Source organism: Notolabrus celidotus, chromosome 2, assembly GCF_009762535.1.
Source record: "Notolabrus celidotus isolate fNotCel1 chromosome 2, fNotCel1.pri, whole genome shotgun sequence".
In the NCBI taxonomy this organism is placed as follows: domain Eukaryota; kingdom Metazoa; phylum Chordata; class Actinopteri; order Labriformes; family Labridae; genus Notolabrus; species Notolabrus celidotus.
The window spans coordinates 17,766,721-17,791,113 of NC_048273.1; the positions used below are offsets into that span (position 1 = coordinate 17,766,721).

The window sequence follows — 24,393 nt, forward strand, 5'->3', positions numbered from 1 at the left end:
AGAGAGAGAGAGTGTGTGTGTGTGCATGTTGCCTGTTGTTTGGCTTCGGCAAGCTTAACTGGCCCCTGTGCTGTTGCTGTGTGATGTTTAAAGGACGTTTCAAGGTCACGCTTTCGACAGGCCTCACCGCCTCTGACATATTAAACATTTATATATTTCTGTAGCCAGATGAATAATAGATTGAACATGCAACTGAACATGCTACAAAATGGCACCATTGTGGTTGGTAATAGACACATTAGAGCCCACAAACACAGCATCCCACACGACAGCTTCCAGCCTGCCTTTTCTCATCAATTGCAACACCAGCAAAGGGGTGAAAAAGGCTGAAGCTGCTCTTTGAGATATACAGGAAAATACCACAGAGGCAGGGGAAGGGATATGGAACGTCCATCTGCAAGTCAGTTGTAGTCAGTGATAGTAGTAAAGATCCCACCATGGAAGCTGACAGACTTCATCTAAAGGGAAAAGCTATCTCTTTATGAATTATTAGAGCTAATACAGGAAGAGGAAGATTATACCTGACCATTTTTTGTTTTTAGTCATTGAGGTTTTTTTTTATCTCAGTATCAGCCTCTGGTGCTGTCTAAATGCAGTTCCAATATGTGTGAGTAAAGCCTTGATCCCATACCATGTTCATTTTATTTAAGCAGGTTACTCCCATTGAGTTTACAGATCTCTATTCCAGGGAAGACCTTGCCAATACTGGCAGCAATGCAAAGTTTAAAAAAATCAACTACACTTATACAGTGGACATAAAAAGTATTAAAATGGTCAGCAAAAACCTTTGCATGCTCAAAGCCATGATTCAAGAGATTTCACCTACCATTTCAAAACAACCCGGCTAACTCATTATTGTGTATTTGAAATCAGTCCCTAGATTGTCCAATGCAAAGGACCAAACTGCCTAAAAGCTTTTTTTTCCAACTTTGGAAACCAGAAATTGCACAATATCCAACGATCTGGGCCTGGGAAGCCTTTAGAAATGAAGATGTTCAAGCTGGCCTGTAGTTATGGCAGGATCATAGACTGTATAAAATATGGACGTAGTATCCATGACGTCACCCATCTGTTTCTGAAGCGCTGTTTTAAGGCCAATCGTCGACGGGAGCCATGTTGCTGCTGTTGAGCAATTGTGACGTAAAGAGGCGGGCTTTGAGCCTCCTAGCCAACAGCTACAGTGTTCCCACCTGTCAATCAAGTCAGCTGTGCCTCTCAATATCTTCAAAATTGAAGATTTGAAAAAAAAATCTGCGTTTGAAAAAAATTCACCCCCTGTACAGTGTGTGCCAATCGAGAAATTAGCTATCCAGACTACACTCGTCTTTTGTACCAGGCTGTAAACATGTTCATTTCTGCTGTAAAGATCGGCTGTTTTTAATTGGTGTGTATGTGGTACTTCTGGAGCCTGCAGTTTTTTGCACTTCCGCATTGGACTCATATTTATAGACCGGAGGTGGCCGCTTGGGCAGGACAAATCAATTATTCACCCCTTATAAGTCTTCTTTTAGCTTGTACAACATGTGATGCTTATAAATAACAGAAGTGTGGTATTAGCAGGGAGTGTTACAATAGTTGAAGCTTGCAAAATGTAAGCAATCCTTGTTCTACCACCAATGTTTCTTTGTGTGTAGTATGGTATCAGCCAGTACTGTTGTCTTAATATCACAGTGGGTAGCTCTGTTTGTTCATGGTTCTAAATTTGTCTGTTTGTTGTAGCACATATGAGACCAGAGATGGAAAGTCAGCTTGCGTCAACAGCAGTTATTAGGCGACAGTTTTAGATAGTAATTCTGATAAAGGAGTTATTTGTCCCAACAGGAATATGGATCCTCGCAGTAGTCCCTTTGAATCGACAGAATTGCAGTCCTTCCTACATCATAAAACTAGATGGATTTGGAGGGACTGTGATACCAGATGCTTATCAAGACTGATAAATGTCAGCAGCAGGCATAAAGCGTCCCTGTCAGGTTGGTATTGGGGAGGTAAAGTGAGGAAAATGTCCGAGAGAGAAAAGAGGAATAAGAAAATAGGAACAGTAAAGAGATAGATGTGTGCTATCTCACAGCTACTCGGCTCTTCAGCACACGCTGTCAGAATAAACGCTGTTGCAGAGTTTTCTATGGCAATCAGCCACCGCCTTCTATACGTCGTATCCCCGGCACATGCACACAATGTATGAGCAAAGATAGTCTCCTGTGGGCATTTTCAATTACTCGGCACTGTACGACAGTAGGGGGGATTAATCTGCTCGTTTGAATGCACGCCACACTTAATGGTTTAGCTGGTGTGCCGTGGGCCTCGGCTGTTAACCGTGCTGGTATACATTCAGGCTTTTGTGTCTCCCTCTCCTCACTTCCTGCTGCAGCAGAAGCCATTTCTAAATTGCACCACTCTCACATCGAGTTGCACTGAGATTAGATTTTCAGAGAAGATGGGCTCACTATAAATTATCAAGTCAAACTCTAAATTGATTGTGTAATCACCAGCAGAAAGCAAATTTAAAGCATTTCTAAAGTGATTGAAATGTTTGAGTTTTCAATTACAGCGTATTCAGAAAGGGGATGTGGCTGAATATTCAAATGCCACCGAGCACGTAACTACACCAGGCATATGACGTGTGAAAACAGGATTGAAATCATTTGATAATTCATCATGCCACTCAGCAGATAAAGAGGGTTGCCAAGAGATTTGCCTGACGATAAAAACATTTTAGCTCGTCTGTCTGTCAGGGATGTAGTAACCTCTTCTCTCCAGTTCTTCATTGCCTCCATCAAATTGTATGTTCATTAAGACAGATGACGGACAGCTGTCCTTTCCCCTCGCAGCTATTTGATTATATGAGCTCCAGTCCAGTGCTGAATCAATAACCAGATTAGCCAGCCACACACACACACTCACACACAAGAACACACATACAGTCAGCCACACCCTCACACAGAACCCAAGGCTGTGGAATGAATTCTGGAGTACAACTGTCGGTTAGTGTCTATGTGATTTAGCTCTATCTCTTTGCTGCAAGGCAGACACACTCACTCACACACTCTCACAAACACACACACACACACACACACACACACATATACGAGCATGCTGTGTCTGAGATGCAGCTGATGGGGGAAACAGTGATTAGATTAGGAAGTGCTCTGGCTCTGCTTCTCCTCTCTGCCTTGTTCTCAGTGTAAGTGCTGTGCTGTAGGTTTTTTAGTTCTTATCGTATTCCTGCAGGCTGTTTAGAGCTTTTTAAATACCTGTTCAACAAAGCCAATATTACCACTTCCTGCCTCAAACCAGTTTTAATTAGAACTTCTGTGAATTATACAAGAAAAAAATGAGTTCTGTCAGTGGATTTCATAAGTTTCTTATTTTGTTCCTCAAGGAAAATAATCATAGAGCACTTTTGGGGAAGTTCTTTCAGCCAGTTAAACTTCTTTGAGTTTTTTTCTATCCATATTACACACATACTTCTCAGTTTGTGCAAGCAAGGAATAAACAGTTGTTTTCTCAGGGGTTGAAATAGCATAGCGCTGCAGACTTTCCTTTTTCTGACCTAATACATGCAGGTGGGCACAGTTACAGTATACAGTTGCATAGTTGAGTTATGTGAATCTGTGTGTGTGTTTGTGGATGTTTGCATATGTTTGTTGATGTACCTGCCGGTGGGTTTGAGTGTATTTTGCTAAAGATAGGAGACAGCCACGCTAAAATGGCTGGTTGCTGGCACAGGTGCACGGCCGCTTTTACCTGCCAGCTACTTGTGGAGGTGGTGTCCTCGCGTCATGACACATGGTGCTGACTCAGATGTATCAGCCTGCCTGCTCTCCTTGCCTCGCTGTCTGTCCTGTGTCCTCTATCCTCCATCCCAGCCCAGCTAAAAGCAACTCAAGCCTGACATGAAAATGAGCACAAGCTGTTTCCTGAAATGCAATCCAGAGTATTGCAAATATGGTTGCATCGTCACCTCTAGGTATGTTTATTCTAAGAACAGTCACAGTAAGTAAAAGTTACTAAGTTACATCTACATAAAGTTATGGGAAAACGTATTTTTGTGTTGTAATAGAGGGAGGCTGAGAGAGAAAGTGGAAGAGAAAGGATCACCTTTGGTATCATGTTAAATGACAGGCATGATGTGACGTGACACTATCTCTCCTGCTAGGTTTTTGTCCCTCTCCCCTTACTCTGTGCTTACCAGCCAAAGAAACAAGTTAATTCTTACTGAATACCCCCTACATGCTAGATAGATATCATCTCCACTAAAACCTTTAACCACATTAATGACATTTAATTAAGCAGACAATCCCATGTAGAGGATGAGACGGTGATTTAGCCTCTTTAATCCAGCAAAATGTCTAGCCGAGGGCCTCGACAGTGATCAGTCCCATCCGTCACACCGAGAGATTACAGCAGGACAGACAGCGATGCACAGCTGAGACAGCTTGCTGTTGTGTGTGAGCTGAGAGCAGGGATGTTTGCTGTAGCAATGGCTAAAGACAGCAGGAATAACAGGAACAGAAATAAAGACTGGCAAAGGTGTTGATTGGGATTTGATGCTGTTCAAGAGGAGACTGCTGTTGGGATGATGGTGCTGCTTTGACTTTCGGCCGAGGATTGGACAGAGAAATAGGGGTCAGGGCATCAAACGAGGGACGGTTCCTGGCGCAGGAGTGAAACAAGAGGAACTGTGATGAGGACCTAAGAGGCGAGGCAAGGTTTAGGGCTGAGGGACAGGGACTTCAGGCTGACAGGCAAGGCCAGGCCTTCACTTCCAAGGCTCAGTCCCCGTGCTCCAGGCTTCAGCCAAAACAGCCAGGCAGGTGTCCAGCTGATCTCACACCCCCACAAGGGAGGAACTGCAGAGCACCAGTCACTGGAGCTGCACAAATTGAAGTGTCATCTCCAGAGTCAAGATGCTCACCAATTTTCTGCATGCGTTGGTGCAGAGTTGGGATTCAGCCAGTGGACAAATGGCTTCAGTTCCGCCTACAGTTTGGCTGAGCGAAAGGAGACTGTGGTATATGTGTGTGTGAGTGTGTAATTTGTAAGTCTGTGAGTGTGTGTGAGAGGAAGAAAGTGGCTGTGCATGTAAGGAGCACTGCAGGTCTGAAATCGTTGTCCTTGAAGGATATTTTGTCTTTTGACTGCCCACAAAGTAGCATGAAATAGTTTTTGTGAAAGTTTTTGGATACAAGTAATTAAGCTGAGTAAATCTGTAAAGAGGAGAACAGGTCACTTTAGTCATGGACATTTAAATGCAAAAAAAGGAAAACTTTTGTTGTACTTTACTTTTTAAGCCCTCAGAAAGAAGTGAAACTGAAGATTACTTCAGATATGAAACATTCAAAAACAAGAACATTTGACAAAATTCTCCGTGAAATATGAATGAGTTAAGTGTATTCATCCTGTCTGTCATAGCCCTGGGGAATAGACTGTTTTCTGTCACCTCCTGACCTTTGACCTAACATATGCGTGTAGATTACTCAGGGGCTGTGAGGAAGTGTGTGGAAAAAAACTGCATCGATCTCCTTGAAAGACTGAAGCATCACAAAAGCAAAAGAAGAGAGGGGTATGAGTCAAGCCAAAGTTAAATGAAAAATTGCTTACGTACACGTCTTGCACTGTCTGGAACATTTATTATTCCGTGTCACACAGAGAGAAAAGAAGTGGAGGAAGATAGAGGAAGAGAAGAATCCATTTGGTAAAGTAGATGCAGATCGATGGGACTGGAGGCAGGCAGGCCAGAGTGCAACAGAGGAAGGGTGTATGTCAGTGAGGATCTGTGATGTGTCTCTGTGTGTCTGTGCGTGCTTGTGTGTGCATGAGGCGTCCCAGATTACTTTCCCTGATTGATCCGGCGCAGCATCCGCCTGACCTGCAGGACGTTTCAGAGCTTCGGAAGATGCTGGTGGAGGTGGAAAGATGGTGAGAGGGAGACGGCCAGGAAGAAAGGGAGCGGAGAGAGAAAAATAAAAATCAATAGCGCAGAGAGCATTACAGAGAACTTTACCGGCCAAGACACAGATAGTAAAGTCGTATTAATCTCTTTGTGTCTCAGTTGGTTTGATAGGAACTCCAATTCGGTATCACTAACTCCAGTTCAGTATCACTCTGGGGTACAAAGAGGGAGTGTCAGAGTGAGTCTAGCGGCATCATTTGTGGCTGCTTTATGGTGACAAGAAGGGAACAAACAGCACAACATTTCTGTGAATTTCTATGTCATTTTGAGTTGTGAAACATCAACATCCTGCTATTTATTAGTCATCATATTTTCCATTATTAAGAAGCCAAACAATAGAAAATAAATAAATAAGACGCATAAGGAAATCACAAATGATATCTGAAGCAAGATGGTGAGGCGAAGTCTAGCAAGTCAGATGGTTGCATGCTGGCTCCATTTTGTAGCTGCCAGGCAGCGTGTCTATCAGCAGAGAGATCCTGCAGCATACTGTCTACTCCGCAGTCTCAACAGCCTCCATCTATCCTGGCCAAGTCAGGCTAAATTGATTGTCTAAGCTCTGAAAGAGAAAGAGGGAGGGAAGCTTGCACCAGGCCAGCAAATATAAAGTGGTGGCTTCATGGTGTGGAAGCATCAGAGAAGTGACAAAGGTAAAAAGGACAGGAATTATGACACAAACTCCTCTGCACTCTACATTTCAGATTGTGTATTAAGTGCCATAACTTTGTGAAGTATGGAAGAAATACACACAAACATGTATTCCTGTACAGTAAACCTAAAAAAGGGTGCATTTGGTACATTTTGACTGTAAGAGGAGAACAAATGTTTACTCCCCTCTCTCGCTGAAGGCGGATAAGGCTTGTCCTATTTGACTGCAGACACCACTGGCCGGGTGCCCAAGGAGACAGGAAGCACTTTTGTGGCATCAAATATTAATGGCATTATAGAGTGTATTGATTATATAATAAGTTTTCCCAGCATCCTAGCACTGGCTGAAATGTATTCCCTGAATAATTGAAAATGTATCCATGAGCAGTTTCTCATCTCAATGGTTGGTGAATGTAATTGCATCGCACCCTTATTCCAGTGTTATTTGAGATCTTATCAGACGACTCACACGTGTGTTCATGTGATAAAGCAGGGACAGCAAAAATATGAGGAAAGATGAAATTGTGTGTGTGTGTGTGTGTGTGTGTGTGTGTGTGTGTGTGTGTGTGTGTGTGTGTGTGTGTGTGTGTGATGCCCAAGGCTGTTTGTTTTATCGAATGGTTGAGCATTGAATATTGAGCACTGAGTAGTGATTTGAAAATGGGATGCAGAGACTTAAACGCACTTCTGAGAAATGTAATATTCCTTTTTGCTGACATTATGATCCCTCACACTGTACGTTGGCTGTTTATTGGAGACTCATACACATCTGCTTGCTGCTTCTTACATTTTTATCACCACATTTGTACATGCTACAATAACACTGCACTGTCTGCTTGCTGCAACACACCATTCCCCTCCACACCGCCATAGTGTGTACAATGACAGCTTTGCAGAGTGGGTGAAAAGTGCTGTTGATGTTTCACCTCTGCCTAACATTTTCCTTTTTCAGGGTAGCTTCTCAACTTCGTATAAACAGCAGGCTAAACACCATGTTGTCCTCTTCCCCTTTGATATGATGAAAATAGTTCAACATTCCTGTAAGGCCAACCTAAGCCTCAGGGGTGTAGCCACCTCTAGCAGTTTTTGGTCTTTTTCATTGTTATAAATATACCTCAATGGGGATGTAACGGTACCTCACAATACAGGTTGAAATCAGTACACACGAGGCATGATTCAAATCAATGAGAAGAAAGGAAAGGTTGTACTATATTCAAACAGCAGAGGGTGCTATCTGCACTTAACGTCACTTTTTAGATGTTCAAACATCTCTGACGTCTGTAGATAAATAGAGGTGTGCAGACATGGCAGCAGCAATTTATATTTTTGTGTTGAAGATGTGCTGCCAGTGTTTCCTACGGTGGCCCTGAAGGACAAAACAAATTTACAAAATATGACACTTTTTACAAAATTGGAGACAAATTTACATTTTGGTAAAATGTTTTACATTTTATAAAACAAAATTACATCAGAAAAACACTTTTACCAAGGCCAACACAAATTTACATTTAAGGAAACAAATTTACAAAAGATGAAACACTTTTTCAAAGTTGGAGACAATTTTACAAACGACAGAAACATTTTATCATTTCTGAAACAAATTAACATTTCATTTTTTACGGAAAGGGAATGTACCAAATACCGAAAGTGACCTCGAAATGATCAAGTGAGGGGTCATTTAGTTTTTTTTGATGGAGAGGAAAACGAAGGAGATGGACATGGTTTACATATTAGGACATCCTCAGGTCTCAGAGAGAGGTTTCAGACCTCAGATGAAAAAGCATCATGTCTCCAGAAAAGCTCCGACATATCTCCACAAAACCTTCATCATGGGTCAGAACTCAGATGAAACGGCCTCAGACCACATGGCCTCAGGCTCCGGAGTCAGGCTAAAAGGAGTCAGACTTACGGTTAAAAGTGTCGTCGTTTATAAAATTGTCTCCAGCTTTGTAAAAGTGTTTCATCTTTTGTACATTCTTTTGTCCTTCAGGGCCACTGTAGTTTCTCTCACACAGACGATACCTAGTTAGCTCTTTAAAGTATATTTACCAAATATTTTGTTTTCTTTTTTTATTTATGTTGATCGTCGTTAGCTCTTGATAACTAGTGGACCGTCTATCTGCTGCTCCTCAAGTCTATCGTTACATCCTTAAAACTCTCTGCTTTTTGCATGAGGTTGACTTAACAGCTTAATTTCTGATGAAATTTACATTGGTAGATTTGGGATTAAGACAAGAATTTCAATGTTTTTCAACATTTTTTCCCAGTCTGATTAAAGAAAGTAGGAAAGTATTTTCATAACTAATAAAACATGAATCTACAGTTCCCCTTTAGCTCACCGAACTACAACAAAGGTGGCTCAACCTGCTTTTTCCTTATAAATATGTTTAAAATATCTCAATTTCTCACATTACCTGTCAGCTAGCAGAAACAATATTCCTTGTCCTCTTTTCTACCCTGACCTCCCTGCCCTTCTGTATCTTCTTTTTCCCTTTCAAGCTGACAGTTCACTCTCATTAGACCTCCATTATGCATTCCTGCCTAAGTTTACAAGACACATTGACAACAGAACATGCACAGACTCTCTCTTTCTCTCCTCCCCGCACCACCTCTGTCTTTGAAGTATTGGAAGTGTCTTCCCATTACTCAGCCCCTTGCCTTTTCTTCCTCCTCCCATCCTGATCCCATCACTCCCTCTCCTCATCTCTGTGAAGGAGTAAATGAAGGCAGAGGTCATCCCTCCTCTCTTCCTCCTCTCCTGTTAAATTGGCTGCTTGTAGCATCCGTAGATAGCTCCAGGCATTTAAGCCCCCCCTGCTCTGGAGAGCTAGTGAACAGACTTCCTGCTCATTTGTGGCATTTCTGTCTCTTCAACCACAGCCTTGTTTACCCACAGAGAGCAAGAGGGAAACCCTCATTATAAACTCTGCAGAGGTCATTGCAGTCACCACACCAATCTGCCGCCTTCAACAAACGCATGCAATTCTCTTCAATCCACTCAAAAAATTGAAAGTACTGGTGAAAGAAAATAAATCTACCCCCAATTCTGCCTAAGCATCTTTATTTTTGGCACAAAGAAAGGTTTCTGCAATTTGGGACACACAATTTCCAAATTAATCATCATCTCAATCTTCTGTGCAAAGACAAACCAGTCATTTCAATCCGGCAAACCCAGGCAAAGTGAAAATCCTGAGCCACCTGTCTTTGTTTTAGTTGACTTGTGGCATTTCTGCATAAGGTGTAACTGTTATGTGTTCTGGTGACCGCCATTTTCCCCTTCATCCCAAACCCCCCCACTCCCCAAATTCCACCACACACCCCCTAACCTTAAAGTGAGTGTATGATGTTGACAGTGGGCTATGCACCCCTCCCTCCCTGTGCTCCGCTCCATAGGGGTCGACAGAGACACAGTGGCGTCAGGCAGAGCTCCCACAGCTCCAGGGCTGGGCAGAGAAGGGATTGCTGACACAGCCAAAGATGGTAAGGAGACTACTGCTGCCAAATGGATGGCACCAGCCATTTTACACACCATGAAGTAATATGATCTGATATTGTACTGTGTTCACATAAATACGCACTGGTTGGTGATGCTGCTGACTGAGACAGTTTGATGCAGATAGGAGATTGATGGATGGGGTGAGGACGGGGGGTTGCAGGCAAAGAGGAAGTGTTGCAGAAATGAGTGAAAAGCAATATTCAGCATCTGACAGTTCATGCATTGTGTTTATCCGAGGAAGCCAATATCTAACATTGGAAGCTTATGGTTAGAACGATTTTATTTCTATGAACATGTGGTTATTCTAGTATTTAAACTACATTAATTACACTATAAAACAGCTGCGCCCTGTAGCTTTCATTAATACAGACAAAACATACAGTAACCTGTGCTGTCTTAAACTCACTACAGTTTCTCAACACAACTGATTGTCTTTTTTCCCCAACTTTTTTCACTAACGTAATGGTTCCTTTCATGAACTTAGTGCAGTATTGCACTTTAGCTCCAACATATTCTGAGTCAGGCTATATCAATCTTGCCATTTATATAGGGGTGTAACGATCTTTTTAACAACGATTCGATTCATATCATGATTCGTGATTGCCGATACGATTAAAGGATGATATTGACTTATTTAGAATGATACGACCCGAAGCAATTCAGTGACTTGAAATCGATTCAGTAACTTTTTAGCCAAAAGTTCAACCAGTGTGACTGTAAAATAAATGCCTTGATACTGGACAGTCCTAGATTCCTGTTGTTTCTTGTAAGGCAATCAGGTTTAAATTAATTATGGATATAAACAAATCAGTAAACAACAGTTAATGGCAAATGCATTCACATTTTATTTGAATAAAGTGCAACCAACACTTCAGGTGGAATTAACAGGAGGTTAACAATTTCTGGGAACTCTGCAAGAAGTGCCTGGACGGTCGGTGTTGTATGACTTATTTAGAACATCTCCGTCTTTGCAAAAGCCAAAGTGTTTCCACACACTAGACCGCAATGGTGGCTTGATCATTTCTAGCTTGCCGGCTTCTCCTCCGCCACCCACCATGCTATGTTTTGTGGTCTGCTGGCACGTGGCGATGACGTCACAGACAGGCAGCCTGAATTGAGTAACGTTTAAAGTCTTTATCCACAAAAGTGCAAAAAAAACACACATCCATATAAAGTCTGCCGTGCTTAAATCCAATGCGTTATATCCTAGTATCGATACAATTGATTTATTACCTTTTAAAACAATGTTGATCGATATATGTCGTCCGGAAGGCCAACTTGCCAAGCACAGATCGATGTATTCAGATCATAGGAATATAAATCGAAACATCCATCAATGTAGTAGATGAATAGTTACACCCCTACAGTTAAAGCATGATCATCAGGTATTTTTAAAACATATAATGACTCTTTAACCCAATTCCATCTAATTTGATGTTGCACCTGTGTCTCCAACAACTACACTCCGTCTACATGCATGACTTTTAACTAAAAGACGCGTGCTGCCTCTGCCGCCTACATGAGTGGAAATATTACTTGCGAGTAACAGAAGCTGCATCTTGAAGCTTAGAGCCATGGAGGCCTGTGTGTTGTACCGAGTTGACAGGACATGCCATGAGTTCTGTCCACAGCACTGCGCTCCACAGCAGGTGAGCAGGGGCAGCCAGAGTGTCCCCGACCAACATGAAGTGGACCGCTGAGCCACACAAATGCTGGTGGGCAGGGACAAGGAGAGGAATATAATTGGCCACTGGGACTCGGCAGGTCCCTGTTAATTAGAGGCAGCCATTTTGGTGTAAAAAAAAACTCCTCGGGAAAGCGTCCCATGAGTTGAAAGTCTCTCTGACAGAATGGAGCTCAGCAGGGAATGTAAACAGATTTAATAAGGCCCTCTCCAATCAACTCTGTTATGGCTAGATACTATTCTCTCCTATTCTCTCCTATTCTCTCCTATCCCTCTCTCTCTCTCTCTCCCTCTCTCCCTCTCTCCCTCTCTCTCTCTCCTTCTCCCTCTGTCGTCCTCGCTCTGTCTCTGTATCTCTGTTGTGGTAGAGTGGTGAGTGAGGAGGAAAGGATACTGTCAAAAGAACAATTTGCATGCAGCTCTCATCTTGAGAGCTTTTAGACATCTCCCTGTCTGTTGTTTTTCTGCTGTGGGCTCGGGCCATTGTTCTCTCTCTGCATGTGTGTGTACGTGTGTGCGTTTGAGGATGTGCTCTTCCACTCTTTGCGGATGAATGCATAGAGGCGTGGGATGCATGTGAGTGTGTGTGTTTGTGTTAAATGAGAGTGTGGAAGCAGATTTGAGACTGACATTTTGTTGGTGTTGCTCCGAAAACACTTGGATGGAGGAAAAGACAAATGCAAAATAACAAGAAACACGTCCCTTTTTTAAAATGTCTTTCTTAAGATAGAAATGACACTTCTACTATGTAAGCCCTCTTACACCATTAAGTATAGAGGTTTTTTTTAAAGATGTTTTGAATAAATAAGGGACTACAGGCTATACACATAGTTATATTTCAGTACCTTTTTAAAGGTTAACGTAGAAATTGTCTTGTAAATTCATAAAATTAAATTTAAAGGAAATTGTGGATAGTAAATATCCTATCCTATAAAATTCATTGATACTTGTAATTAGTTTTCTTGCTTTGAACTGCCACAGTGTAAACTAAACAAAGTGATTTTAATTAGAAAAGATAATTAGGATGTAAGAACAGCAAGATTTTATTTACATTTTAAGATATAGTATATGTTGGATTTGTTGGCCACTGAGAACTTATTTGTTAGCTTACGTGTTTCATTGATCATTATTTCTGTTTACCACTGCAAGTGTGTAGATAGATTAAAGTCAGTGATTAAAGCTGAGAAGTTCACACATTGTAAATATCTAAAGTGGTTTCGAGCACTATTTCTGGACAAACTGGGAAATTTTTAAGTTCTGACTTTGAGCTATATTATTAGAACACGGGTCCAGCCTTTTGATAATCCAGAAATAGAGCGAAGTAGGACTCATGTGCCGTTTTCTCCTTTGCTAAAACCAGCCCTGCTTCAAGTGCAGACTGTCTGCGTATCATAAGAACAGTTAAAATAGACGGAGAGCTGAATGGTTGAACAGGGGAAGGGAGAGATCTGAGTGATGGCTTTAAAAATTTGATTGAACCAGATTAGATAAATATTTGCATCTTAATTTGGATTTCAGTGTGTTAGGTCATAACAGTGCTGTGCAGCAATGAGATGAAACACGTCAGTTTGTGCTTCAATGGGTATGAAGATGTCATTTCACTATGGATATGTCGTGGAATTTGGTGCAAAATCAGAAGAACTACTGCTACTAACACTAAAAAAACAAGATACACTTATTACACTGTATCCACACGGCCTGTTCGACTAAAACATTCAGTCCACACTGTCCTGGTCTGGTTAGACATCTGTTAATGCCTTAACTTTGTAATACATCACCTTTTTTTCTCTTTTATCTTCCTACCATTTAGGGATTAATTTTAGCCTTCTCTACTCTTAACATTTGCAAAACACTGACACACACTCACACATATATGCAACAAAAGCCATTAATTTGATCAAACAAATGTTTTTTATGCAAATGTATGAATAATTTCTCTTCACACTTTGCTTTTGTTGGAGAATAATGTTCGCTCAGAATCAGCACTTGTATTAAAAATGTATCAGAGTGCTCTTGTAGAGAAGCAAAGTGCAACCTTTCTCCCTCCTCCTCCTCCTCCAACTTCTGACTTTTGCACCTTCTCACCTTTTTTGCTGTTTTCTCACCTTACAACCAAGCTAACAGTTCCTTTTTAAACCTGGACCTGCCAAACTAGATGTGAAAATACATCGTCTCTGTCAGCAGCAGCATCAGCAGTCAAAAAGCAGACTGAGGGCAACCTTGTCACTGCCCCATCCCAGAGATCCATCCACTAACTGTCTTCATTATGTTAACTGTTTATCCTTTCTGTATATACTTTTTGTTATATTTTTCAATGTATGGTCATGTGGATTGCAGTATGTATTGTTTGTTTACTTTATGCTTCATTAGAAAAACATGACAAATTGTTAAACAATCTGTGACATAAAAAAAACAATTTTCTTTATCACCAGTTTTGTAACTTGGTGACTGCATGACTGCTCATAAATGTAAGGAAATGTTACTGTTTAAGGCTACATCACCATTCAGTATGCCTTTTAAAATGCCAAAGAACTTAACAATCAATGAAGGTACCTGGAGAAGAATGGTTTCCTATCCAGATTATGAACATTCTTGTTAATCTAAATGCTGTTGAGTCGGTCTCCTCACCGATCTGCAACATTTTCCTCAGTATTTACATAATACATACAAAGATCTGTTATAGTAGACTAATTTCTGTGATATCACAGTATTGTTATTTTACCAATCTCATGATAATATGCACTGAGCGACCCTATTTCCAATTTTTAGAGATCATTTGTCAAATATTTCCCTCAATCTCAACTGTCTTTAACGATGGAACAGTTGAGCCTGTACCTTAAAAGCCAAGGATTGCCTGTATGATAATTCTAAAACAGTGTTTTACTGTAAACAAGGCTGAATAAATGAAATAAAACTCTTTTGCGGTATCTGGAAAAAGGCCTTTTAAAGTCATTCAAAGCTTGATCCGAAAGGCAACTGGGCTTGATAGAAATTCTTAAGACGTTTCACCTCTCCATGACCTCCATGACCATGACCTGGATGACTGAGAAGACCTTCACAGACTTTTAAAGTCCTACTCTCACAGATTGATGACTTAATGTTGTCCTTGAAAAGAGATGAGTTTTAGTAGATAAATGTGAAGGAAAATAAATCTTTGCTGGTTAGGTGCATGAAATAAATGCTCTCTCTCTTTCTCTCTCCCCCTCCTCTTCGCCCTGCTCCAGATCATCAGTAACATGGAAGCTCCGGTGACAAACGGCCCCAGTGGAGGAGGCACACAGCCAACGGGCCGACTACCAACAGCCGTGGCTGCCCCTCGCCCATGCAGACTGGACCAACAAATGACGACAGCAAGACCAACCTCATTGTCAACTACCTGCCCCAGAACATGACCCAGGAAGAGTTCCGCAGCCTGTTTGGTAGCATCGGAGAGATCGAGTCCTGCAAGCTGGTTCGCGACAAGATCACAGGTACAGAGTAGAGACTGGTTATGCTGTACTGGTTGTTTTATCTTTTCATGAACCAAGAAAATAATCAGCTTAGCCTACAGATTTGGGATGTACCCAATGTGTTGGGTAGTGATAAGACACATCAGAGCATGTCTGTCACTGAAGTGAAAACATGGACTTGCTTTTGTTCTTTCAATTTAAACTAGCTTGATCCTGGGACAACTGGACTTCCTGTTCATTGTAGCAACCTGAATTCTGAATGAATTCTCAACAAACCATATGCATTAAGGCTGCAAACAGTGTTTTTTATTTTTAAGTATTCCCTGCAGTCACAGTATTGATTTCTAATTTGCTAACAAGTCAAATACACAAAAAAATAAATACACACTTGTCCAGAACAAAAAAATAGTTTATTCACAAGCCCTCAATCAATCATTGCACCACAAAAACTCTTGTTTTAGCACAGTCATCTGTGTGTTTCCTTCTAAAATAAGAAACCCATCTCTTCATCTCTTTGTGTTTGTTCAATAGCAGTGACTCAGCAATGCAGCAAAGTGCCACATGTTCTCCAGAGGTGTTTAGATTAAGCAGCACTTGGCGGTGCTAATCAGGGATGTAATCTGGGCGTAGTGGCCGTGTGGGTGGCCGTACAGCAGATGGATCGGTGGGGTTGGCGTGGTGCAGCTCTGTGATAATGCTCCATAATGGCTTTCATTTTAGATCCTACTTACTGACACTCTTCTCCTGATAATCTCATTAAAGAGCACCAGGCAAGCAGGCAGTCTGGATCACTGAGCCACTCGTGGATAGCAGGCAAGGCGAGGAGGTAAACAAACACAGATACGGATATAAACGCAAACAAAATCTCAGAATTAGATTTCTAGTTATGGATAACAGAGAGCCAAAAGACCTGTTGTGATGAAATTTTACTTTTAAACCAGAGGTAAGCGCTTAGCAAGCAATCCCTGCCTCCTGCTGTTCTCTAAGTCTTTGACCAGTGTTCTGAAGCACTACAACCCATCTTTAGAGCCATCCTCCTCTTCCTCAGTAATGGTCCACAAAATGGAATCTGAGAGTCAGGCACCCAGGGATAATGGGGGATGGTGTGTACAGAAATAACACTGGGATATCACATGCTATGATCACCACCATCACCTTGTTCTCACTCCACCCGATTTTCCCCTTAAGTGTGATTTTCACAGAGCAGCGGCAAGGAACCAAACTAACAGCAGATATTTGGAGAGAGGTAACAAAACGAACCAAATTGCTAGAAAGCTGCTTCAGGAACTAAACTGGAATGTGAGAGAGGTACAAAATGTTTGTTCGCTCACTTCTAAACCATTTAGGGTACTTCTCTGCTATGCACTACAAGGTCCCTCTGATGACTTAGCATCTACGCAACAAAAACATTATAAATAAATCCTGCCCTCCCCTCCATCTCCCCCCTCTGGTGTTCGCCTGTTTTTGCTCTCCCATGGGTGCAATTTCATTGTGCAAACTTTTAGGCTAAAACGCACAGATCCCCCTGTTCCAGTAGGGGAATGCCAAAAGGCTTTTCACTTTAACAGTCATCCAAATCATTACAGACTCAGCCAGGTATGACGGAGAGAAAGGTATAGGGATGGATTCTTGGAAGAAAGAGGACACCATTTATAAACCTGTTGCACTTTCAAGTCTGTTGGAAAGTGTTTGCATGTTAACACAAGTAAGATAAAAATCTGCCAAAGAGACTTTTTATCTAGAGTTTTTCAGTAAGTCAAGATTGAGGGAGGAAGGATAATTTTTCTACCATGTTGAAATTTCAGTGAGAGACTTAGAATGAGTAATGTGCTGTAGCAGCTATTTCATCTTGATGGGAATAGAAGGCCTTTGTGTTCTATATGCAGTGTGAGGAGTAAGAAGAGAGAAGAACAAAGTTGAAGAATTTAATAAATTCATTCCTTGAAAATATTAGATCACATGCGTGGATATTAGTCTCAATAATTTACCATCACAAGATTGAAGAATCTGCCAATCGAGTTGAAAAAATTCAGGCACTCTTAGTGAACAGAACTGTTTCATTTTGTGTTGTATTTTCAAATGTAGCCTGGGCTACTTTTCATCAGTATTTGCCTGCCTGCATGTCATAATAAGTTTCCCAGCCGTGTTTGTGGCTTGACTTCACTGTGAGTATTTGCTGACAGGGGCGAGCCAATGAGCTTCTCAATGGTAGCAGAGGTAGACAGGTCCTGGTGTCCTCTCAGCTTTCCTGTGGACTCACTCTTGTCAGCTTTGATGACGCTGGTGTGGCCTGAGGCTCGGGCGGTGCGGGCAGGCGTGGACACCTTGACTCCGTCTGTCACCTGGCGTACTTCAGCTGGTAGAAGAGCCACCTCTGGGTGTCTTTCTTGCTCCCAACATGCCTGCATGCTTGCCTACCTTTCTGCCTGCTTGCTGCCTCACAAAGCTACCTCTGAGGTTCTCATAACACGGCAGGGACATGCAGGTTAATCTTTTATTTAAGCCTAGCCAACACGCCCCTAGCTGCAGCCCACACACTTGCACATTAGCCCCAAGCCTCCACCTGTGAATTTTTCTCTTTACTGTGTACTCTTAAAGAGAAGACGCTCAAGTTTGTTGATTTTTTTATCAAGTGTATATACTCTTGTACCTTTTATATTTGTCCACCTGCGTTCCAAAAAGAATGCTACGTATTCAAATAGTGCAGGACAAGGATATTATGACTTAGTGATGCTGTAGACTACAGATGGTTCTGTAAAACACAATGGCCTAAAAGCTCACACCTTCATCAACTCCTCCTTACTGAGACGTACTTCATGGAGAGCAAGGGAAAAAGGAATGTACTGAATCAGCACATACGCACATCCACACATAGGCGCACACACACAAATGGAATTGACTGATCCTTGTCAGTAAGTCAGTTTTGGGATGAATTTTCTGCATCATCTGCATTTGTTCTTGATATTCAGATCCCCTTTTTTTATAATGACACAAAGAGAGGGAAATGACTTTTCATGCTGCAGAAACAATCAAAGTGTTTGGTGTAGTTTGGCAGGATTTTGTAGTTTTCTGGATCCTTTTTTGTTTTCTTTTTGTGCCAATAGGACAGTGGTAGATAAGGCAGCTGGGAACCTCAGTCTGACTCTGGAGAGATAGATGGGATTGTATTTTTCTTGCTTGTTGAGTAAACAGTTCACCATGTTTACAAGCTGCTATGTGTCTGCCCTGTTCTGGCTGCTTGTGTGACCTTTTCCTTAGGTAGTCACAGCATTTGCTTATTGCCAGCTTCAGCAGCAAACTTAACCAACCTTTTGAGAACAGCGTTTATTCTGCTCATGCTGATATTTAATTCTTATCTCCATATCAAACCCTGTGAAAGCATTATCCCAAAGCACACCGCGTGAAGCATTTGGTGGAAGCCTCTAGTCACCTTCCATGTGTTGATTTTAAACAAGGAATCTGGGGAGCTGATGCAAATCATAGTGACAATGTAGCAAGCCAGCAGATGTTGGCTATGAAAAATAGAATGACTGTGATGTCAGCTGTGGAGTAGTTGGAGCCAGAGCACCTCTGACAGACAGCAGCTTCACGTCCATGTAAAGCCTGCTGTGAGCCCAGTTCTTACATAAGAACAGGGTAAGAGGTATTCATCAACAGCAGGCACATTTTTTTTTTTTTAGGTTTGCTGGATTTTGGTTTGCTTTGCACGCACAGGCGTGTGGTTAGCGCGGAACACTTCCATTAGTTTTCATTGTCGTTCCATTTCGGGAACACCGAGTGCACCCACAATATTGCAAACATAAATATGCATCCAACCCTGATCCGTAAGGACAGCCGGTGGAGCTAAGTTCCTGTACAAAGTCTGTCAGTCTAACAGGGAGCAGATCAAATATTCACCATATAAACCTCAGTTTACCCACAGCTCTTTGTTGCTACTGAAATATACATCGGCAACACGCTCAGGAGCAAAGCTGATTCTCTTTGTACTTCAGACTGCAAGCAGAGCTGTTTTTCGCCAAATGACTGATGGGAACAATACTCTATTATTTCTGTTTGTTGTACAATGGACCTTTAAAACTAAATTAATCACGCTGAGGGAGATCTGGTGCAGTCTTACGTCTCACGTACAAGCTTCATTCATCTTAACCTGAAATAGTTCTGAAGGCTGAAGATAGCGTGAATAGAGCTGACAGGCAAAAAGATGGAAAAAGGATTTGACATCACTAAAGCCAGGTATTAAGAGAGCTGCCAGGCTCAGAAGTGCAGACACAAGCAGCCAGATGCACATTAAAGTTTCAGAGTCCCAGGTCCAGAGAATGTCCTCTCTCTCTCTCTCTCTCTCTCTCTCTCTCTCTCCTCTCTCTCTCCTCTCTCTCTCTCTCTCTCCTCTCTCTCTCTCTCTCTCTCCCTCTCTCTCTCTCTCTCTCCCTCTCCTTCTCTCTCTAAACGCCCCCCATCCCCTCCTTAAACCCCCACCTTCTCGCTCTGCCTTGGACACCGAATTGGATGTCCTGAGAGCTTGCTGGCTGCACTGCTCCTCCAGTGACCCTCTAGTCAGACTGCCTCTGTCCCCTCTCATTCTACTCTAATGCCCTTACTTGGAACACAGAGGTTGTGACTGTCCCCTGTGTCAGCCTTAGATCCAGAGTCTGACTGTGCCTCAGGGCTGCTTCCTTTCCCTCCGACCCTTGCTCTGAGTGCACTCTACCTGGCCTGAAGAGAGCCAGACGCCCCCTTGTCCCCCAGAATGTATGCTGCAGGGCTGGGGTGGATGGCTTTGGGCCTGTGGACCTGCTCACCATGAGTCCAAGCAGGTGCAGCAGAGTCAGCTCTGCAACACCTGACGTAACAGGGTTATTCAAGACTTTAAAAGGGGCTTCTCTGTCTGTCAGCTTGCCTTCTATTTTCAGCTGCATAGCCAGCCAACCAGCCCACACACTGCAGGCTGCAGTCCGCTGGCCCCAAGGCTCAGGGAGCCACCACGAGGGGGTGGTTTACGTGTATGTGTGTGTGCTTGTGTGTCCCTGAGCCTCTACGTGGGCAAGTGTGTGTCTATGCGTGTGTGTTGGTGGAAGCAGGGCCTTGGGAACTGAGAGTGGGAGCCTCCTGACTGCAACAGTGGCTGCTACCTTGGCAACCCAGGAGGGAAAGATGTGTTGAATGAGTGAGTGGGAGAGGGATCTACAGTAGATGCATGTGTGCGGGGGACGTGGCTGTTTATGAATTTAGTTATTTAAACAGGCTTAATACATGCCATATGATACACTTGACTGTACTGCTAGTATTTGAGGACCTGACTTTTGTTCTCTTTGCTTATATGTCTTTTTGTGAACTCCTTTAACTTCCTCTTCACTGCAGAGCTGACCCTCTGTGAGGTAAGTGAAGTGTACTTTGACATGAAGCTGGTGACAGGGCACCTTTGCAAACGTTGGGGAGCGCTGGCCCATCAAAATAGCTCTACCTCAAGTTGCTGCAGCAGCAAGGGGCAAAACGTCAGAACACGGGAGAGGATGGAAGCAGAGAGTGTGACACATTTATTTTGACAATGTGATTTTTTTTTTCCCTACTGTCCATCGCTTCTCAAAATGTTGCTAAATTCAAGACTGACTGAATGGATTTGCTTGTTTCTGGGGAGAAGGAGCCAGTCCTCTCAAGGTGTGTTAGCATCACCTGCCCAGAGCTATGATGATCTCTAGAAGCTGCAACTCCCCCTCAACCCTTTGATGATCTGTCCACCCTTGAACCCTGTGAATGACAGACAGGCTCTGCAGTCTGTCTGCTGACAGGGTGTTGAAGGAAATGTTTTATAGATAGCCCTTTGGGGAGCCTTCACTCAGTGCTTTTTTTGTCCCTGATTCTTGTTTGTTAGATTCATTCAGGCTTTTTTAACAATCTAAAACTAACAAGAAAAGTTTTAATTTGACAGTTGTGCAATCACCACAAAATGCCTCCACTCTAAACAGCAATTAAAAGTCTCCTCTTAAACAAAAACACTGTTGGAAAATTGTATGGAGAAAAATAGATTGCAGGGAGGGTTCTATCAGCTGTGTCTTTTATTGGTAGCTACCACTCCACATCAAAGAGTCTATAGTTTTGCTGTGTGATGTTACCTGATGATAGCAGTAGATGAAGATGCTTTTATGTCTGCAGCACAGGGCTCTTAGTAACAACAAAAGGCACAAAATAATGGCAGAAAATTTGCAACAGTCTCTTACTATGTGTGCCTTACAGTATGTGATTTTTATCCTACTGAGTACTTCACAATATCCAATATGAGTCTGTTTAGCCTGATGATATTTTTGAAAGTTGAGTGTAGAAATGCATACAGTTATTTTGCTTTTGATATGCCTATTTACTTACTAATGAGTAATTTTGCTTAGGCAAGTAGTGTGAATTTTCATTTTCTTGTGTGTGTATGGAAGGGCGAAAAGAAAGGTGAAATTACATAGTGGGGACAGCAGGCAGCACACCCGCTCAAAGAACACTCATTTCTCATCTCACACATTGGGCAACCTGCTGCTCCTCAGGAAACAAATAATGGCTTAGTCATAACACCTCGCTAACACACCAAAGAGCTCCGCACTAGAAATAGCAATGTTTTTACCGCTGAAAAAAAGCATGCCCACCTCCCCATACAATTTATGTCAGATTGTACAACAGGTCTGCCAAAAGAGTAGGGGCAGCTCTAAATTACCCCCACCTCCTCACTCCACTCCTCCATTTAATGTAGTTAGTCTAATAGAGAAACCGGACATGATGACCCTGGAAGATAAAGCAGTACAGAGGTAAAAAAAAAAACCTTCACAAGATTATGACAGCTATGGGTAAATACACACACATACTACATACATAATGAGTTAAATCATTAATAAACACCTTCTTCTTATACTAATGCATTTCAAATACATCTCATTTGAGAACATACTTTATTAAATGACCTCTGCCAGTTTTAAATTGAAATCATTTTTATTTTCATGGCTGTTGGTATTTCATGGTGTTTTCTTGACTTGTTAGCACTGTTGTAGATTTCGCACAACTGGCACTGTTAGCAGCTGGGAAATCAAAGTAAATGAATATCTAACCTCATTAAAAGGCCATTACGAAGAGCAATGCATCATTTGAGTTCTTGGTTTTAATTGACAATTAAAACATATAATTAATGTATCCATTAAGCTAATTGATCAGCACAGGGCTGATTTTCTGTGAGCTACAACTCCATTAGAGGCTATTTATCATGCTTCTTTAATAGCTTTTCTATAATGCCTCAGATGCTGTAGTTTCTCAAGTCATTTTTCTAGGATTATAAAATTCCACAATCTCTGTCTGTAAATTCTGTGTGCTTTCCAGACGTATAAGGATTGATTCCAGTAACACAACATTAGGATTGGGAAATTCTTTTTGTGATCATTTTTAATGAGCTTGTGAAAATGTGAGAACTAGTGTTCTGTAGTGAAGAGTAACGTAATTACTTTTATGAGTCTTTAAGAACATTTAGAGAGTCTATAGTTTTACAGAAACTTGAGCAATATCACAATAAGTCAACACTTTGCTTCTTCATCTTTACTTTATTGCATCATGTCTGGTGTTGTTATGGGATAAAGGAGATGATTGCTGGGCTGGCCTTATTCTTGCATTCCAAAAAAGACAGCATGCCAGGTTAGATGTTGCTGAGCCGTTTTAAACTGAGCTTGGTGGTGTGCTGAGCTGGAACAGAGCAGGGCAACCATGATGCTGTGATCAAATGCAGGCATGTACAGGGCTGATCCAGCAGGGGCGTATTGATGTGGACCGGCAGGTGTTGTGACAGGCTGAAGTTTAACTCTGCCTACTCTGTATGCATACTGTAGGTTACAGATGGAGAGGCAATTACTGTATTATCCTTGCCTACACAATAGCATGTGCATTCAGTGAAAACTGAGCTCTTCTTTACTTTCTCTAAACGGTTTAGGAACCACAATACCCCCCTACACATTCACAAACCATGGTGCAATCACTGGTGAGTTGCCAGCCGCTCCACTCTTCACTGTCCTGCTGGGAGGACATATTTACTGCTTGTGTTTGTTTGTGTGTGCCTCAGCGATAGAGTGATTACATGTTACTTGCATGTATCTGCACATGTGCGTACATCTGTGTGCTGCGTTGGCGTCACGTCTCCAGGCAGCCAGACAGTGCCTATGGCTCCCTGCTGTTAGCTCCTCTGTAGCAGGCTGAAAATGGTTGGTTGAATCCCCTTCCTGGAGATTTCCTGAAGCTGCAGGCATCTGTCTCCCTCCCCCCCGTCTGTCTCCCCTCCATCTCTCCTTCTCTCCCTGCTCACCTGGGGATGGATGCCAGCCAGTAAGCCTGCTCCCACCTCTTCCCTCCAGCCATGAAAGCCTTCAGTGTTGCCAAAGAGAGTGTGATGAGGAGGGCCTGAGCTGGCTGATCTGCCAATACCAGCCTATGCTATCCACACATTAACATACACAGTCAATGAAGTGCATACACATAAATATAAACACATCATCTTCATATAGCAGCATCTGAATACCCCGTCATCAGGCCTGTAACCAAAGTAAATACTCTATCGTCTGTTGCACTGCTATAATCAATCACTGATCCACACCATGTCCATGCCTACACTTATAACTCACTAGTGCGCACATACACACACACACACTCAAAAAGACACTCAACCTCTACTGAGACCCCGTCAAACAGCGGCAGCGTCCATGGCTGTCAGTTTGGCCCCATTGGCTGCCTGGTCTACTCCACGAGTGCTAAGAGTCTCTGTACCATTAAGCACCAGCCGGCCCATCTCGACTGCCCTGCATGAGTGCTCTTCGCCAGCGCACTTCATTTTCAGCTAACCCTCCTGTAGCCGCGCTTGTCGAACCTCACATTTCTTGTTGAAGATGAGGGAGAGGGGTTAGAAAGGTGATGGAAAAGTGGGAGGCGAGGGTGGGAAGATGGCAAATGCGGGAGAGAAGCATTTGAAGCAGCAGGCTCTCAGCTGTCGCACCCATCGGATTACAAACTCAGTGTAAATTGAATACATACTTTCAAATTATTGCGGTTTAACTCATTCATTTGGTGGAATATAATACTTCGTACTATATGTTACTGGCTAATTTAGAGTACCATTAGAGGCCCATCATAGTTTATTGGCAAGCTTAGAATACAG

At 42.4% G+C, this 24,393-nt stretch overlaps 1 protein-coding gene across 1 annotated transcript in view; it reads left to right on the forward strand.

The window, feature by feature from the left end:
• Positions 1 to 24,393, forward strand: part of elavl4 (ELAV like neuron-specific RNA binding protein 4) — a 62,156-nt gene that overhangs the window by 6,626 nt on the left and 31,137 nt on the right. Inside the window, 3 exon segments of the mRNA XM_034703795.1 lie at positions 9,995 to 10,081; positions 15,006 to 15,047; positions 15,050 to 15,251. Of these exon segments, the coding sequence (XP_034559686.1) occupies positions 9,995 to 10,081; positions 15,006 to 15,047; positions 15,050 to 15,251 (331 nt within the window).